The 17,119-nt window shown below is 53.4% G+C and overlaps 1 protein-coding gene across 1 annotated transcript in view; it reads right to left on the bottom strand.

The window, feature by feature from the left end:
* Positions 1-15,195: 15,195 nt before the first annotated feature.
* The window catches only part of NDUFA10 (NADH:ubiquinone oxidoreductase subunit A10), a 29,217-nt gene continuing 27,293 nt past the window's right edge, over positions 15,196-17,119 (bottom strand). Inside the window, exon 10 of the mRNA XM_064718342.1 lies at positions 15,196-15,611. Within this exon, the coding sequence (XP_064574412.1) occupies positions 15,543-15,611 (69 nt within the window). The 3' untranslated portion in view covers positions 15,196-15,542. The remainder of the gene's footprint in view (positions 15,612-17,119) is intronic.

The raw sequence follows: 17,119 nt of genomic DNA, 5'->3' as shown, positions 1-17,119 counted from the left end.
GGGATAGTGGAAGGTATTCCTGCCCATGGCAAGGATGGAATGAGATGAGTTTTAAGGTCCTTCCCAATCCAAACCATTCTGTGGTTTCATGTTTCTATGACAAAGGGAGCTCCAGAAGCCCTCCCTTTTCAGGGAGGGTCTGAATCTGCCTGTTGCCATGGGTGGGAGCAGCTCTCCCTGGACAAAGCTCTCCAAGGATGCCCACTAGCGCAGCTGCCCTGCTCTCCCTCAGCCAGGAAGGCAGCCTGGTTTCAGTGGAAGGCTCATTAAGGAGGAGGAGGAGGAGGCAGAGTTAAGTGACAAAGCAATCAGGCTTATCAAGGTCCAGCTCAGGCTTTGGGAGGAAATGCAGCCGCCAGAGCACATGCCAATATTGTTAATGCCTTTTGAGGCTGCATCTGAGACTGGATTTGTTTTGGCAGCTGCAAAGCCTGATACAAAAACATGTCCTTGCTGCACAGAGAGGCAGAGAGAGCCAAGGCTGCTGAGCAGGGCAGCACAGGGATGCTCCAGCAGCAGAACCTGAGCCCCACCTGGCAGGAATCCACCTGGCTCCAGCCAATCCATTCACACCAACAGAGCAGCTGGACCCAGTTGTTTGTTTATTTGTTTGTTTGTTTGTTTGACACCTCCTTAGGGCTTCTTTTGATGAATCTCCAGAATGGTGGGGTTCGGATGCCACAGTGCCACGTGGCTGTCATCAAACCATGTCCTGCAGCAGTTCAGCAAGGTGTGATGGGTTCTCCTGAAGCCAAACCTTCCTTGCAGTTTCAGGATGGCTTCCTCAGCTGGGATTACCCCAAAACTCAGGAGGGGTCGAGCAGTTCAAACAGTTCCAAGAGCAAAAACTGGGAAGTGAGAGGTCTCTGTGTGTCAACAACCATGCAAGCGAGTTTTTCCCCCCTCTCCGGGCACTTCTTCCACAAAAACACGGGTTTAGAGGGCTAAAACCAGAACTAAGGGGGTCTCTCTCCTGGTTCATGGGCAGTGGGTGACAGTGACTCCTTGATTCATCAGTACAATGAGGGATTTGGGTAGATAACCACATCTGAAGCACATTTGCATCCTGCAGGCCCGAGAGGGATGGCTACAGCCCATGGGCCGTCAGCGATGGCATCCCAAAGGTGTCATCCTCAGCAGGATCGTGGATCACAGGATGCTTTGCATTGGAAAGGACCCGAACCACCCCTGATGCCACTTGAGGTCATTTCCTCTCCTCCTGTCCCTGTTTCCTGAGGGCAGAGCTGAGCCCCCTGGCTGTCCCCTCCTGTCAGGAGCTGTGCAGAGCCACAGGTTCCCCCCTGAGCCTCCTTTTCTCCAGGCTGAGCCCCTTTCCCAGCCGCTCCCCATCAGCTTTGAGCATCTCGGGATTTCTTATTTCAGCAGCGGAGCCGAGATCGCACCCACCGTGCTGCCATTGGTCGCTCTCTGCGCGCTCCCTCCGCTTTTCCTCCCGCCGCCCCCACTTCATTCCACATTTTTCACATTTCTGGGGATTGTTTTTCACCTCCCAGCGCTTTCTGGAGCGCGCCCAACAGAAATAAACGCAGCCTGACCATCGCTGGTGGGGCGAGGGGCAGGGGGTTACGCTCTCGGTAAATTTAGCCCCTCACTGACAGATTTATCTTCCCTAATCAGAACCAAGCGTAGTTGGCGAGGTTTGTTTTTGTAGACTGAACTTCCCCAAAGTCAGCGCGCACTCACCTCCCCCTCCCTCCCCAATTACATAAATGCTTTTAGTTAAGAGCTGATTTCCTGGAGTGTGTGCCAGCGCTCTCTCCAAGCAAACAAAGCAAAGAGACGCTGCAAAGAGCCCGCGTTTGGCATTGAAAAGGAAGATTATCCTCACAAAAGGTGAAGAATGAGCTGTCCAAGGGTCTCTTCCCCGTTTCTCCTCCTTCATTTGCGCACGGGGGATAAAGTACAGCTGGGGAGCACCTTCCCAGCCCGCAAACTCGGGTTTGCCCCGGCAGAGCGGGGTTTGGCCAGGAGCTCAAACACACCTCTCCTTCGGCACATCCATCAGTGCTCCATTTCCATCCGGCTGCCCGCTGCCGTCCTGTCCTCGCCCCGCGTTCCCAGGCTGGCACCAAGGCATCCATCCCGCCCTGCCGCAGCTCGGAGCAGCTGTGGCTGCCCCGTCCTCTCCCGGGAGCAGCTCGGAGGATGTGTGCCTGGAGAGACACTGTGGGCATCTTCCCTGACGGGGCTCCTCCTCTGCATCTCTCCACGGTCCCGCTTTAACATTCCCCTTTCCTTTGCCTTGCCGCCGCGCCACTAATTAAGAACATCCCTAGCACGTGCCAGCCTGGGATGTGCTGTAATGGCCATTTATTTTCTTCTTTTTCAGCTTAAACGATTGCTTTTACTGAGCTTTCCCAGCAATTAGGAGCTACGATGGATTTTGGGAAGGAATTCCTCCCTGTGAGTGTGGGCAGGCCCTGGCACAGGGTGCTCAGAGCAGCTGTGGCTGCCCCTGGATCCCTGGCAGTGCCCAAGGCCAGGTTGGATCCTGGGGCTTGGAGCAGCCTGGGATAGTGGAAGGTGTCCCTTCCAGTGGAATGAGATGACTTTTAAGGTCTTTCCCAATCCAAACCATTCTGTGGTTTCATGTTTGTATGACAAAGGGAGCTCCAGGAGCCCTCCCCTTTCAGGCAGGGTCTGGATCTGCCTGTCTCTGCCTCCTGCCATGGGTGGGAGCAGCTCTCCCTGGACAAAGCTCTCACAGGATGCCCACTCACAGCCCCAGCAGCCGGGAGAAGCCCCACACATCCCAGGGCACAGACAAATTTCCCCGGAGCCGGGTTTCCATGTAATACCATGAACACTTTCCCCCCACTGGTGCAATAAGGATGGATCCTTCTGTTCCCTGGTAGTTAAGTCAGCCCTGAGGCATTGCTGAAGCACCGCGAGCTGAGCTGGGCAGAAAGGAGAGAAATTCCCTCTGCTAAGAGAAATTGCAGGAGAGAGAGGCAGCAAGGCAGAGGGGAGAGGTGCACTGACACATTTGGTGGATGAGCACAGGCTGAGATGGACTCCCGACCCCGATATCACTGATCCACTTCTCCCCCACCTGGACACAGCTCCCCTCCTCCAGAGGGCGAGCCGGGAAAATAAATTCAGGTGGTTTTTTTTTTTTTTGTTTGGTTTTTTGTTTTTTTGTTTTTTTTTTTTTTTTGCTTCTCCTTCAGATGAAAATTCCCCTCATTTCCCCTCAAAAGCGAGCACACGTGGGACTATTTTTACCCAGGTTTATTTTTAGCTCCTCTTGCCTGCGTTGCCTCTCACATGGCTGCACGGGGAGGGGTGGCAGCGGCTGCAAGGACACGTTCTCCCTCTAGAGCACAGCAGGGCTGGGGGCAAACACGCCGGCAGTAATTACAGCACAGCCTCGTTAATCAGTCACCGCTCCCAGCCTCGCTCGGAGCGCAGCGAGCTCGCTGCCGTCCAACACTGCTGCCCCCAGTGCCAGGGATATCCGCACCAAACACATCCCCTTCCCGCTGGTGCTGCCCCAAGGGACCCTGCTGTCCCTCTCTCTGCCGGGCTCACGGGAAGGCAATGGGGGCTGGAGCAAGCAGGAAATCCTGGGAGCTGCCTGGGAGCAAAGCTGGCACAGCCACCAGCAGGGCAGGAACTGGGGCACTGCCCGGCCCCTCTGGGACAGAGCTTTGTGTGCCTGGCCCTGCCTTCAAAGGAAAGCCTGGCAGCTGGGAAAAGGGGGTTGGGATGCTCAGGAGCTGCTGTGGCCAGGGAGGAGGCTCTGGGTGCTGGCCCACAGGAGCCTGCAGGACGCTGAATGGGTTTGGTTGGGATCAGACACATACAAAGGGTTTCACTCTTCAGGGGAATTCACACACAGCCCGAGCCTCCTCGGTGCTTTTTCCCAGAGGGAATCCCTGCTGCCAGCAGCAGGACTAACCTGCCCCAGGGGCTGTGTGCTCACCCAGCACTGCGGGCATGGAGGGCAAAAGGGAGGCACAGGAGGCTGGATCCTGCTCAGGAGAGTCTCGTGTCCCACTGCTGCCTCTCTCTCACCCCGCCACAGCTTCCAGAGCATCTTCCCAAGGCCTCTGCTGGCTTCCAGAAGGGAAAGCACAGCCCTCTCCATGGCAGCAGCCCTCTCCATCCTGGATCACAGCATGCCACGGTGCCCACAGTGCCATGCTGCCTGTGCCAGGCTGCAGCAGGCACTGGCAGGTCCCCCGTTACCATGGCAATGCTGCCAAGGTTCACATCTTTTCCTGAATCCCAGTTTATCCTGCTGCTTTATTTCCTCCCCGCTCTCCACACCTCAGGAAGGGTCAGGGTGCAGCTCTGCCATCAGGTCACATTGCATGAAGTCCTTGCTCAGGAGTAACAGCCTTGGATCTCCTGCCAGCACAGAGGGAAATCAGGGAGCAGATACTGATAAATCCTCTGCTGTCTCTTCTCATTAGACTTAGTCACAGGGAAAAACCCAGAAGGTCTGAAACGTTTGTGTTAAGTGACAGGGATTTTTTTTCCTGGTCATTATTTTCAAAGAAAAGCTCCCTGTGCAGAGGGGACAGCTGTGGATGCAGATCCTTGTCACAGTGCTGGTCCCCCCACCCACATGGCCTTGCCCTGGGCATCCGGCCCATCCCAGTGTCCAGCAGCAGCCACCTGGGCAAGCAGGAACTTCATCTGGAACATCTCCCTGGGGCAACAGCCCCTCTCCAGCCATGTGCTGTTCCATGGAATCACAGAATCATCAGGGCTGCAGGAGACCTCCAAGATCCTTGAGCACCACCAAGGCCACCACCAAATCGTGTCACCAAGTGCCACATCCACACATCTTTCAGACATTTTCAGGGATGGGGACTCCACCAAGCTCTGGCCAGCCTGATCCAGTGCCTGACCACCCTTTTGGTGAAGGAATTTTCCCATCATCTCCAATCTAAACCTCCCCTGGCACAGCTTGAGGCGGTTCCCTCTCCTCCTGTCCCTGATCCCTGGAGCAGAGTCTGACCCCCCTCCAGCTGCCCCCTCCTGTCAGGAGTTGTGGAGAGTCAGAAGGTCCCCCCTGAGCCTCCTTTTCTCCTGGTGGCCTCCATCCAGCTTCTCCATAGCAACATCAAGACATTCACTATAGATCCCAAAACTGCCTCTGCTAAACACCACCTCTCCCTACCCCAGAGAAGCATTTCCAGGGAAAATCCTGGCTGCAGGATGCAGCAATGACAGCCACTCACCTTTAGCCGGTATTTCCAGGCTCTTTCCTACCTGACATTCTCCTATGTGCACCCAACTCCTTTTAGCTTGTGGTGTGACAGGAGAGGGAAGAGAGACCTACAGGAGCTCCAGGAGAGCTGGAGAGAGCCTTTGGACAAGGGCCTGGAGTGACAGCACAAGGGGGAATGGCTTCCCACTGAAAGAGGGCAGGGATAGATGGGATATTGGGAAAGAATTCCTCCCTGAACTAAACAGAGAGCTCAGTCACCTGGAGTGATCCCTTATCCACAAACTGAACCCCTTGGAGCAGATGAGCTGGGGCTTCGATTGCCATCCTGCCCTGCTCAGGGATTTTCTCCTCACCATCCTTGATTTACAGGAGTGGCACTTTGGCTGAGGATGCTGATGAGCTGAGCTTGGGACACGGTTCCAGGAAAGGCAAATCCATTTATCAAAGTGCTTACGGCTCCCAGTTCAAGACGGGTGAAGCACCAATAAATATCGAACAAAGCAAGGGAATCAGACTCCAAAGTAGCTTCATAAATAAAAGGCTATTAAAAAAAAATATATATCTGCAGATGCTCGTGCCAACCTCCCCAGAGTCCCAGCCCAGGTCTGAATCACTGAGAGGACCTAGCTGAGTCCTCCTGAGCCGACATCCCAGAGGAGAAAGGTCCAAGGCACATGGCAGGCTGCACAGACGGGTCAATGGGAAGGGAAGTGCTGTCTGGCAGAGGAACGAGCTGCTAATTTATTGAAATGCTTTGGAAAATAATTGAATTTGGAAGCCTTCAGCTGTCCTGGGTTTGTGCCTTGGTGCAGGACTGGAATTTCAAGAGATGGGACTTAAAAGGGAGTGGAAAAGCAAAGAGAGCTTTGAAGCTGGAGCAGGAGAGCACTCGATCAAACGCCAAACAAAGCGCAATTCCCAGCTCCCACTCCACTCCCATGGACAAGCAGTTAGGGAAAAAATCAGCCCTGTTTGTTTTCACTGAGGTGAGAAAACACCTCCAAACCTGGAAGCACCCTCTGCTCCTTCAGACAACTCCAGGGATGGGGAACACATCCAGCATGAAGAAAAACAAAGGGCAGAGAGCAGCCCCAGGAAGGGCTGAGGAGGGAATGAGCACAATTCCAGCCCCACCACCCCCAGGCCCTGCTCTGCCAGGGCTTCCCAGGCACTTGCACTGAGGCAAGGGCAGAGGATGGATGGGGTCACTGCTCCAGCAGCACAAAGAGGGGTTCAGAGCTCTTCCCACTGGAGCTGGCTGGCTTCCCTTGCTGCTCCCAGGGTCTGCTGACTGCCACCATCACCACCTTCCTCTTGGGCCATCTCCTGGAGGAAGGGTGTCACACGAAGCAAGAGCAATGGCCCTGCCTTGGAGGGCTCCTCTGAAAAGCAGCACATTGAGGGAAAATCTCCTTGGGGTCCTCTGGTGCCCAGTGGATGGGGCCATGCTTGTTCTGAGACAGAGCTCGTATTCAGGCTCTGCACACAACGGGCCATTCAGAGGCAGTGAAGGGACAGCAAACCCAGAAGTGATGGACAAAAAAAAGAGCATCTTTTCACACAATTTGCCTCAAGGAACTCCGTGTCATATGACATGGCCAAGGGCAGAGACTTGTGGGATCAAACAACTGCTGAGCCAGCCCTGGCTATTGGTATTGTTCAAACTGAAAAATAAATTATGTTAAAGATGGGGAAAACTCCCTGAGTGTAAGCAGCAGAAATCACTCAGGCTGTTGAAGGACTACGCTGAAGAAGACTTCCTAAGGACCTTTGCTGGGAACAGGTCCTTGGGAGAAGCCTGGATGAAGGTTGCAGGACATCCTGCAGCTTTCCCTGAGGTTCCTGGCAGCAGCTGCCAAGCCAGTAAAACCCCTTGGCTAGCCACAGTGGCAAACAGCCCTCTCACCACAAGGATTCTCTCCTTCCAGCCACTCCTGGGAGATTTTCCTTACACCTGGCTTGACCCTCCTCTTCATCTCTGCATGTGCCATGCAAGGAGCTGCATCCACTGATCAGACCATGGAACCATGGAGTATGGGTTGGGTTGGAAGGGACCTTGAAACTCACCTCATCCCACCCCCTGGAATAGGCAGGAACACCCTCCACTGTCCTGGCATGCTCCAAGCCCTGACACTTCCAGGGATGGAGATTCCACAGCCTCTCTGTGCACAAAGACTTGCCCTGGGAACTTGGAATAAAGCAGGTTGCTTCCCTTCTAAACTGCAGAGGGAGGGAAAGGTTTAGAGAAGAGGAAGAGCTGCTACAGTAGAACGTTGCCTCCAAAATATGCCAGCAAATATTTGCCAACAAAAGCCTCCAAACACCTTCAATTATTGAAGTTTCCCTATTAGCACTCACAGCATGTTAATTCTCCCCCTGGGTAGCGGTGATGCAGATGTGAGAGCACAGCCTGGGAAGGATTTGGGATGCTCTTGGAGCTTTCTTTGCTGGATTGAGCTACCCCAGCACATTCCCAGGCTGAGGCTTTTCGAGCTGCAGAGATGGGGAAGAGAGTGAGATAAGCCAACCCTGCAGCTCAGGTTTTTTGGTCTTCTGGTTTTTTTAAGCTGGTCAGATAAATGTTTTCAGAAGACACTTTAAAGGCACGGCTGCTCTCTCTGGGGAACCATCAGGCTGATTTCCTTTGGCCAGAGCACAGTCCCAGGGTCAGGCTGTCAGCTCTTATTAAGATTTGGATGTGTGTCACTGAATTGAAAGCACTTGGCTCTATTGCTGCTCATTAGATCACTTTATGATAAATCTAATCATTAGCCTACTCCACTGGCCCAGCTGAAGGTGATAAGGCTGCAGTCATCCCAGAGGAATCCAGACCAAATGGCATTCCCAGGAAAGGCAGCTCCATCACAGCCATGCCAGGTCTCCCTGCTCCCATGTCCCAGTGGGATGCAAATCTGGGTCCAATCCCCAGATTTGGACCTAGGAGGATGGGTTTGGGTAATTAAGGGTAATTAAAGTCTGGCTATGTGTCACTGCTTCACATCTCCTCCTGCTGAGCTCCAGCACTGCTCCTTGGGTATCACTGGGGACAGAGGTGAAAGCTTTCCCCTCTTTATTTAAGGCTCGTCCATGGATCAAGCTCCTTGTGCCTCCTCCTATGCCATAGCCAGGGGGTGGAACCCCACTGCAGGTGGTACCCACAGGTGTGACAGAGCCATCCCTGGGTGTCACAACAGGGTCTGGGCCGGTGGCTTTCTCCCTGGGCTGAAGGTTTGTCTGCTCCTCATGCTTTAACACATCCAGAGTAATGACTCACATCCCCTATCATCCACCATCATCATTTACAGAAACTGAGCAGCTCTTCAAACTCCTGTGACCACCTCCTCTGTGGGCACATGGGTGGGCAGAGAGGTCCAGAGCAGCAACAGTTCCCTGCTCCTCTCCTCAGGGCACCCAAGAGGACAGCCAGCCCTTTCCCAGGGCATGGGAGCACTCTGAGACCTCTGATGGTGGCAGATGTGGCAGCAGTGCCACAGCTCCCCAGCCCTCGGCTCCCATGGAATGCTTCCCATCTCCCTCTGGCTTCATGAGCTCATCAATTCATCAGAGGGAATTAAGCTGCCCCTGGCTCAGGCATCCTAGAGAAGCTGTTGGGAGTCATTTTTGCTTTTCTAGAGCAGGATGGGAAGGGCTTGGCACCATCAGGCCAGGCAGAGCCTCTGCCTGGAAATCTGCCAGGCCATGGCCAGGCCATGTGTGCTGGGAGCCTGTGCCACCTCTCCAGGCCTGGGCTGCACAGGCCCAGCTCCATGGATCCTGCTGGAGATTGGAGATGGAAAGTAAACACAAACAAGCCTATTCTCCAAGGAATTTAGGGAGCTGGAGCGGGAAGGGTCTTGCTGGGAAACGCAGAGCTGTGTTTTGAGCCACTCAGGGGCATTGGTGGCTCCCCAAAAGCCATCAGATCATCAGGTCCTTGCTGAAGGCGGCCAGAAGGCAGCTAAGCTGAATTTTCTCTCCAACAAGCTGGCTGAAGTTTCACACCCTGCATTAATTTACCCACAGTATTTTGGGAAGACCTTGGGATGGCAGCATGCATTCTGGGTGCAGCAGGATCCATCCCAGCAGAGAAGGCTCTCCAGGTGGAGCCAGAGGCTCTCTGGGATGCCGCAGCAGTTTCCCATGCCCAGGGCTGATGCCAGTCCCTGGTGGGGATGATGCCAGCCCCAGCACTCGTGCCTGTGCTGACACGGCAGCCCAGCACAGCCAGCCCAGGGCTGGTCCCAAACCACACACGGAGCTGCAGCCACAGACAGCAGGAGCAGCCTCTCCTCCCTCCCAGGCACACAGGGCTGCGAACGCAGTTCAAAGTTCTCCTCAGTACAAAAACGGGCTTTGAGGGTAATTTGTTGCAGCTTGAAAGCAGCTGAAGTTAATTACAGAGCAATGAAATATTGCACTTTAATATTGCTTCATTCCCCGTGCCTGGGCTGCCGTGGAACGCTGCTCCGTCCCCAGATCCAGACCTGAGCGCTCCCTCAGCTCCAGGTGACATCCCAGGTGAGCCAGGGAGAGGCAGGATATGGGATGTACCACTCTGTCACTGTTAAACCCAGGAGAGGCAGGCTGAGGGATGCACGGCCCTGTCCCAGGTAACCCAGAGAGGAGGCTAGGCCTGAGGAAGGGACTAATGCACGGCCCTGTCCCTGTTAAACCCAGGAGAGGCAGGCTGAGGGATGCACGGCCCTGTCCCTGTTAAACCCAGGAGAGGCAGGCTGAGGGATGCACGGCCCTCCACAGCTCAGGAGGAGGAGGATGGAGCAGGGGCTGCATCTGGGGGCCCCCAACACGCACAGGGCCGTTCAGTGCATGCCTAACCCGCACTCATGGAGCCTCCAGCCCCATTTGGGAGGCAGGGCTGTTCCCCCAGCCATTCCCAGGGCACCCTCCATGCCCCTGGGCCCTGCTGCTGCCTGCACCACGCTCAGCACGGGAAGCCCCTGGCTGCAGGCCAGCGCTGCCCAGGTGAGCTCCTGACTCACTCAGCTCCTGAGCTCCTGGAGCACCGTGGCCAAGGGCAGTGCAGGTGTCTGCATCCTCTGCAGGCCTGGGAAATGCTGCCGGGAGCACAGGCAGCAGCAGCCTGGTCCTGCCTGGAGCTCAGGCTGGCTCTGGCAGGCAGCCACATGAGCAGGAGTTGTCCTGCTGGCTGGTCAGCCCAGAGAAGGTGCCAAGTGTCCCTCTTGCCATGATGGTACTTGGGTGCTTTCTCCTGCTTGGAAATGACAGGGAATAAAGCAACAGGGCAAAGCACTTGCAAACAGAACCTGTGTAGCCCAGGCAAGGGACAGAGTTGGCCCAAGCATGGCCACAGCCACCACTACACGATACAGGGCACCTTAAAGCCAGAAGGGCAGGAATGCCAGGGTCCTTCTTAGTGCCAGCAGCCAAAACAGAGTTATAAGCACAGATCTGAGAGCCCTTTGCACACACTGAAAAGCCCTGGCCACCCCAGCCCACCCCACGGAGACTGCAGCCCCTTTCTCAGTGCAGGCTGCATTGCCATCTAATGGGATGTGCTGGGAAAGCCCCGAGCATCCCGCTGGAAACCAGCGACACCGGGGCCCTGGGGGCTCTGCAGGTGCCCGGGCCACCCCCCGCTCTGTGACACAAATCAGAGGGGCCAGGCAGGACTGAGAGAGAGCAGTTTGTGTGCCCAGAGCTGTGCCACGGAACAAGGCAGCTGCTCCTGACCCAGTGGTATCACCACCCACATCTGGCTGGGCACACCAGGAGAAGCTTTATTGGGTCTCAAAGTCATTTTCCCCTCGCTGCCTCCCACAGCTCATAAAAGCTCCTGCCAGCAGAGCCCGTTGAATATTAAGCTCCTTGAGGAAGCAGTTGTCCAGTTAAAGCTGCCTCCTTGCCAAAATGCTGCATGCAGGCAGACACTGAAAGGAAAACCAGCTCCACAGGGACTCCAGAGATGGATGTGGGATGGAAACCAGCATGGCTAGGAGAAACAGGGCTGGTTGTGCCAGGAAAGCCCAGGGACTGAGGCACTGTGCCAAACCCCCAGCACTGACCACAGCCTTCCACCCTGCTCCTCGCCATCACCACCTGGAGAGCAACACCTGTGTGACACCACGGGGACTGTGGGAGCAGCAAGGGCCCCATGTCCCAAATTACAGAACAAGTGCACTGCCAGGAGGGTCTGCTCACAGCCCTGCTCCTCCCTGCAGCACCAGCTCACAACCAGCCTGTGGCCAGGGAGCAGTTCTCTTGGCTGGCAACACCTCAGGGAGAAGTCAGAGGGGACTAGAGACCCCTCAGAGTCTGTGGCAGCTTTGGTTTCCCTTCCTCACTGAAGGTACAGTCCCTGCCCATACCAACCTGACTTCCAGGACTGCTTCAGCTGCTACTGAGGGCAATGTGAGCTCGATTTTTACCCACACCCAAAGATAAAAGTGGAAATTGATTTCATCAAGTACCTCCCTCCTTCAGCCTCGAGTCTCTCCTGTAAGCAAGAGAAACCAAAACCCAAAAAGCATTAAATGGAGTCTGTGTCCTAATGGCAAATCCCAGCCCAGTTTCTGACACCCTCACCTTTTGTGACATAAAATGAATCAACCTTGTCTCCCAAAGCACCCAGAGGTGAAGGGAGCTGCTGTGGACCCTGCCAGGGCTGCACAGGTCATGCCTGCTGTGTCTTAGCACCATTTTGTGCCTTTTTTTTTTTTTTTGCATGCATTAACTCCTTTCATACACCAGACACTCTCCTGCGAGCTTTGTATCGAAGCACTTGGTTCCTGAGAAAGAAATCTGTATCAATGTTTGGAGCAGCCACGTTCCTGTAGGCAGGAGAGGAAGCAGAAAAGAGCACACTGGTTAAACCCCATGCCCTGCCCTGCAGAGGGGCACTGCTGGGCCACCCTGGCACTGCACCACTGCCCCAGGAGCTGTTCCCAGGCGTGCTCCCTGCGCCAGGAGCAGGTGGAGGGATGAGGAGCGGTGCCTGCCTCTCCCAGAGGGAACCGCAGCGCCCGCCGCCAATTCCCGCCCCGGCTGCCTTTGAAGGTGCTCAGCTCTGAGCTAATTGAGACAAAGCTTTCTCAGGCATGGGGAACTGAAGCCTCATTTGTAGCTGCAGTTTTGGCTCGGGAGGGTGGGAGCACAGCAGGAGTGGTCCCATCAGATAGCAGCAGCCAGGCTGGGCTCCAGCCCCTGCACAGGAATCACAGACAGCGGGAGGCAACGCGCCGCGCTGGGCTCGCTGGGAATGAGCCTTTGGCAGAAAAATGGGCTTAGGGCTGGGAACCAGAGCAAGCTCCATGGCATCCTGCCACCCATGGTGCCAGGTATAAGAGCTCAGCAGGATCACAGGGAGAGACGTCATCAGATGGGATCAGTGTTGGCCGACACGGATGGGAGCTCCCAGGCACTCCCAAGGAGCTCTGGCCAGTATCACACAACCATGGAATGGTTGGAGCTGGGAGGCACCTTAAAGCTCTACTCCAATCCCCTGCCATGGGCAGGGACACCTTCCCCTATCCCAGGTTCCTCCAAGCCCCATCCAACCCGGCCTTGGGTACTTCCAGGGGCACCCACTGCTGCTTTAGCAAGCTCTGCCCTCCCTCATGATGTCCTCTCCTGTCACCCTCACATCAAATGCAGATCAACAGCCCAAGGAGGAGAGTCCATCCTTTCCCTTGATCTCCAGACCTCCTTTTTTCCCAAGCCCTCCCTGAACACAGATGGCTTCTGGGGTTCTCCATAAACACTCAGCTCACACTAAACCTGCACAGACACAGTTTTGGGAAGCAGCCCATCAGGTGATATTGTGCCATCCCATCTCCCCTCTGCTTTGGTTGCTTCCACTCACTTCTGCACAAAACTGATTCATTTTGTTTTTGTGAGCAGCGCTGGAAGCCAGCTGGCATTTGCTGTGCACCTAAATTCCACTTGCTCAGCAGGCTCTTCCACAGAAGGGATTCACTCCAACCTTTGTCTGTGGTGGGGACACAACAGAACTGAGGCAGCAGGGCTAATACTGAAACCTCCCTGCTACTGCATCGCCCAGAGCACCTCTGGCTGCCACAGCCCTGGAAGTGCCCCTGCCCATGACAGGGGGTAGGACAGGATGGGCTTTAATGTCCCTTCCAGCCCAATCTCCTTCTGTCATATTTTAAAATATCAAAATTTCACTGAAGGAGGAAGAAGAAACTTGCTGGATCTCATAACTGCAGCCCCAGGCTCGCTGTCACTGCTGAGGAGCCAATTCCTCATGGATCGGCTTGGCCATGCACAGGTATCCCCACAGCCTGGATGGTCCTAGCCTGTCCCACCTGAGAGGGAAGCTGTTCACAGACACACTGGGACAGCACAGACCAGCCCCACTCACTCATCCCCTCTCCTTCCTCCCCTCCTGTGCACAGTGAAGCCAAGGGGGAGCTTCTTGCTGAACTGGAGTGACCACAGGGAAAGCTGGTGGTGGCTTTGCCCATAAATGTGACCTTCCCCAGAGAATTTGCCCTGGGAAAGCAGGCAGAGCCAAGCACAGGACAGGACAGACAAGAGGCAAAGCCCAGGGAATGGGAATTTGGGATAAGAGGACAGACTGCAGATGGTTTCACACATGCCCCTACACAGAAGCACGGAGAGGACTTGAGCTGTATTATCTTCTCCAATCTAAGTAAGAACTGGAGATAGATTCATCCAACTGGCACAGCATAGCATCCAAAACCCAAATCTTTACAGCTGGTTTGCTAAGAGATTTTGCTTGAGGTGTTGGAGTGGGAAGGAGGGAAGAGAAAAACACAGAGGAGGGAAGAGAAAAGCTAGCACTCCTTCCTACAGCAAGAGGAGAGAAAGTTATTTCCTTCACAGATTTATCTTATAAACAGTTTTAAAGCAGAGTTAAAGTCTGAATAACATTTTAAAAAGTGTGTTTGAGATGCATGTTGTCATTCCACAGGGCTTGCCAGCATTGCTTTTCCTGACTGGAATTAAAGTCTCTTATGTCCAAAGCTCAGCCCTCCGTGCTGCTGGAGCGGGTGGGGAGGGCTCCTAAAGCTGCTCTGCACCTCAGTGAGCACCCCCAGCTTTAGCCACAGCACAAACACCTCTCCAGATCTGCCACTGGGCTGCACACACTGCCAAGCCAATTCCAGCACCCGGAGAAGTCAGCAACACCAGGATGGAGGGACACGTGTACCAACAGAGCTGCACTCTCCAGAGGAATCCCCAAAGCACAGCAGGTGCTCCTTTCATCCCCTCAGAGCTGGGATCTGGTGCTCTGGGCAGGTGGAGGAGGCTCACACACTGCTCAGGATCTCTCTGCACTGCCTGGGAGCCCTGAAGGATTCAGGCATCCCTTCCCAGAGGACAGAGGGATGAGACATGAAACATGGAAGCAAAGCACTACAGGATCAGCAGAAAGAGCCCCAGTTGTGTCCCACTGCTCCTGCAGCAGCCCCCAGGCTCTCATTAAGGGACTCTCCAGACTGCTTTTGATACAGGAAGGGGCACAAGCAGGACTTGGCTGCTTAACTCCAAGGCTCTGCCCTAAATTCTGGAATGCCTGGCAGCCCTTTTCCTCAGTGACTGAGGCAGTGAGCCCCGTGCTGGAAATGCAAAATTAACTGCAGCCCAAATCTGGACAGTGGTGCTTGAACCAATGCCAAGGCACCTCATTTCTGTGACTAGGACTAAGTGAATAATTTCTTCTAGAAAAACCCTTTCAACTTGGACTTTGAGGGACTTGCAAAAATTATAATTACACTCATCTTTTATAACCAACAAATATTTCACTCTATAGTGGAATCAAAGCAAGAAGCTGCAAGTACAACTGCTGGCAATTATTTTGACTGTTTTTTAGAATTTTAAGCAGAGATTTTTGCTGTATTAACTGAGATAACTTATTTCTATGTCTCACTGAACTTTTTATGCTTTGCTGAGGTCCAGTCAGTGCCTTTCAGAACACAATGTTGCCTCTAATGAACCTCACAGAACACCACACGTGACAGAATAAGAAATGAAGTTTGTGAGAGCCAGGAGGGTACAGGTTTAATTTCTCTTGAATCAGCAGAATAACACCAATCCTGGATAATAATGTGCCACAGCCTTGAGGAAGAGACAATTCAGCTCTGATGTTGAGCCTGCCCCAGCTCACTTGGCATCCCCCACACTGACTATCCAACATCCCTGAGGAACTCAGGGGAAAAACAAACCAGAATAAAGTGATTTTCCTTCTGGGAGTCTGCTCCCTTCTGCTGGGGATGGGAAATGATTTAAGCAGTGTTTCCTTGGTGCTCTGAACGTGGCTCCTCTTCCCTCAGGTCCTGTGGTCCATCCTGGCCAGGGCTCCAAGCAGGACAGGATTTCATTTCAGCCAGATCCACTTGTCCCCAACGTCCGCGTTGTAGCCTGGCCCGTACTTGCGCCCGGGGAGCTGAAGAAAGCAGAAAGCTCAGTCACAACTCTGCCCACTCCCCTCTAAAATTCTAAAGTGGGATCTACACAACATGAAATACTCTTTTGACATTGTATAGTGAAAAATCAGGCTCTCAGAAAAGGAGGGACTGCAAAAACCACTATACAAAAGCCATAATAGATGTATGAAAATGAGGCCAATGAGCTCAGCACCACATTCCACCTGGATTCATCCAGCCTCTCCCAGCCTGAGTGAGATGGCTCCCCAAACTGTATCATGGAGGAGAGGAACTGAATGTCATTCCAAAATAGGCACACACATTATTAAATGTATGAAATACTTCATGCATGAGATACTGAGTTAATTACCACGTTAAATTAAACTGTTCAAATGAAACTGCAGATTTAGCCTTCAAGAGCAGAACTTATCTTCATTAAAGCAAAACCAGTATCTGCCTGCCTTCATCAGCAAAGTCAGGAACCGCTTTTTGATGGAAAAACCCAAAGATTTTTGTAGCCTTTACCCAAATTTCAAGGACCCTGGGACCTAAGCAGCAGCCTGTGAGTCTCAGTGCTGAAGCAGCAACCTTTGGAAGGTACTGACCATGACCTGGAATGCCAGAGATGGTGAGATCCTGGTTCCAAAAGCAGAATCCACCTCCAGAACATCCATTCCTACCTCCAGGAGCCAAAAAAGAAATGGAACAGAACACCTCAGAGCTCCAATACTGGACCCAGGAAGCAAAGCACCAGAAACACCCAATGAGTTTGGTGAGAAAGGCTGAAGGCAGCAAAGATGCTGTAATCAAACCCTTCCTTTAAAAATAAGCTATCTGCTGGCAGCCTCTCCAAGTAATTAAGCACAGATCATCTGCTCTGTCTCCAAACAAACACTGGTTTCACACAAGACCCCAGACTTGTCCTGAGGATTTTTCCTTTCCAAAAAAACATGTAAGAGGATCCTATCGGGGAGAGCTGCCCCTGCAGAGAGAAGCAAGATGCACTCTTGATAAAATCTGTACTCAGGCCACAAAAATGAACTATTTAATAAAAGATGAAGCCTGTTGTTTTGAGGAAGGGGAACTGTGTTTATACTCACTTGAATGTCAAAAAACAAGACACTTCTTTCCCTAAAAATCAAGCTGACAGAAGACCTGACCTCCTCCACAGGACACTCCCCACCCTGCCTTGTCACAAACCGTTTGTGAGCAGTTTTTCTGAGCTTTTTCAATTAATGCCTTGTCTAAACATCTGCAGAAACCACACAGGCCTGTTGAGAGTTCCCCCCACTGAGCAAAGAGGAGATGGGAGATGAAAATAAATTATTACTACCTCTGCCCCACGGATTTCCAGCAGTGAGCCAGGGAGGACATGAGACCTCCTGTGACACAAAAACAGCTCTCCCTGGTCCTCTCCAGGCAGCACATAATTGGCCCTTTGATACTTGAAGAGATTCCCAGATAAGTAGATTATTAAAGCAACAGGAGATCTCTGGGAAAATACAGCAGTTTACAGTTTTGTTTCTGG

This window comes from Zonotrichia leucophrys, chromosome 7, assembly GCF_028769735.1.
Source record: "Zonotrichia leucophrys gambelii isolate GWCS_2022_RI chromosome 7, RI_Zleu_2.0, whole genome shotgun sequence".
Lineage (NCBI taxonomy): Eukaryota > Metazoa > Chordata > Aves > Passeriformes > Passerellidae > Zonotrichia > Zonotrichia leucophrys.
Note: the sequence above shows the minus strand (reverse complement) of the source record. Positions and strands in the feature narration are given on the sequence as shown.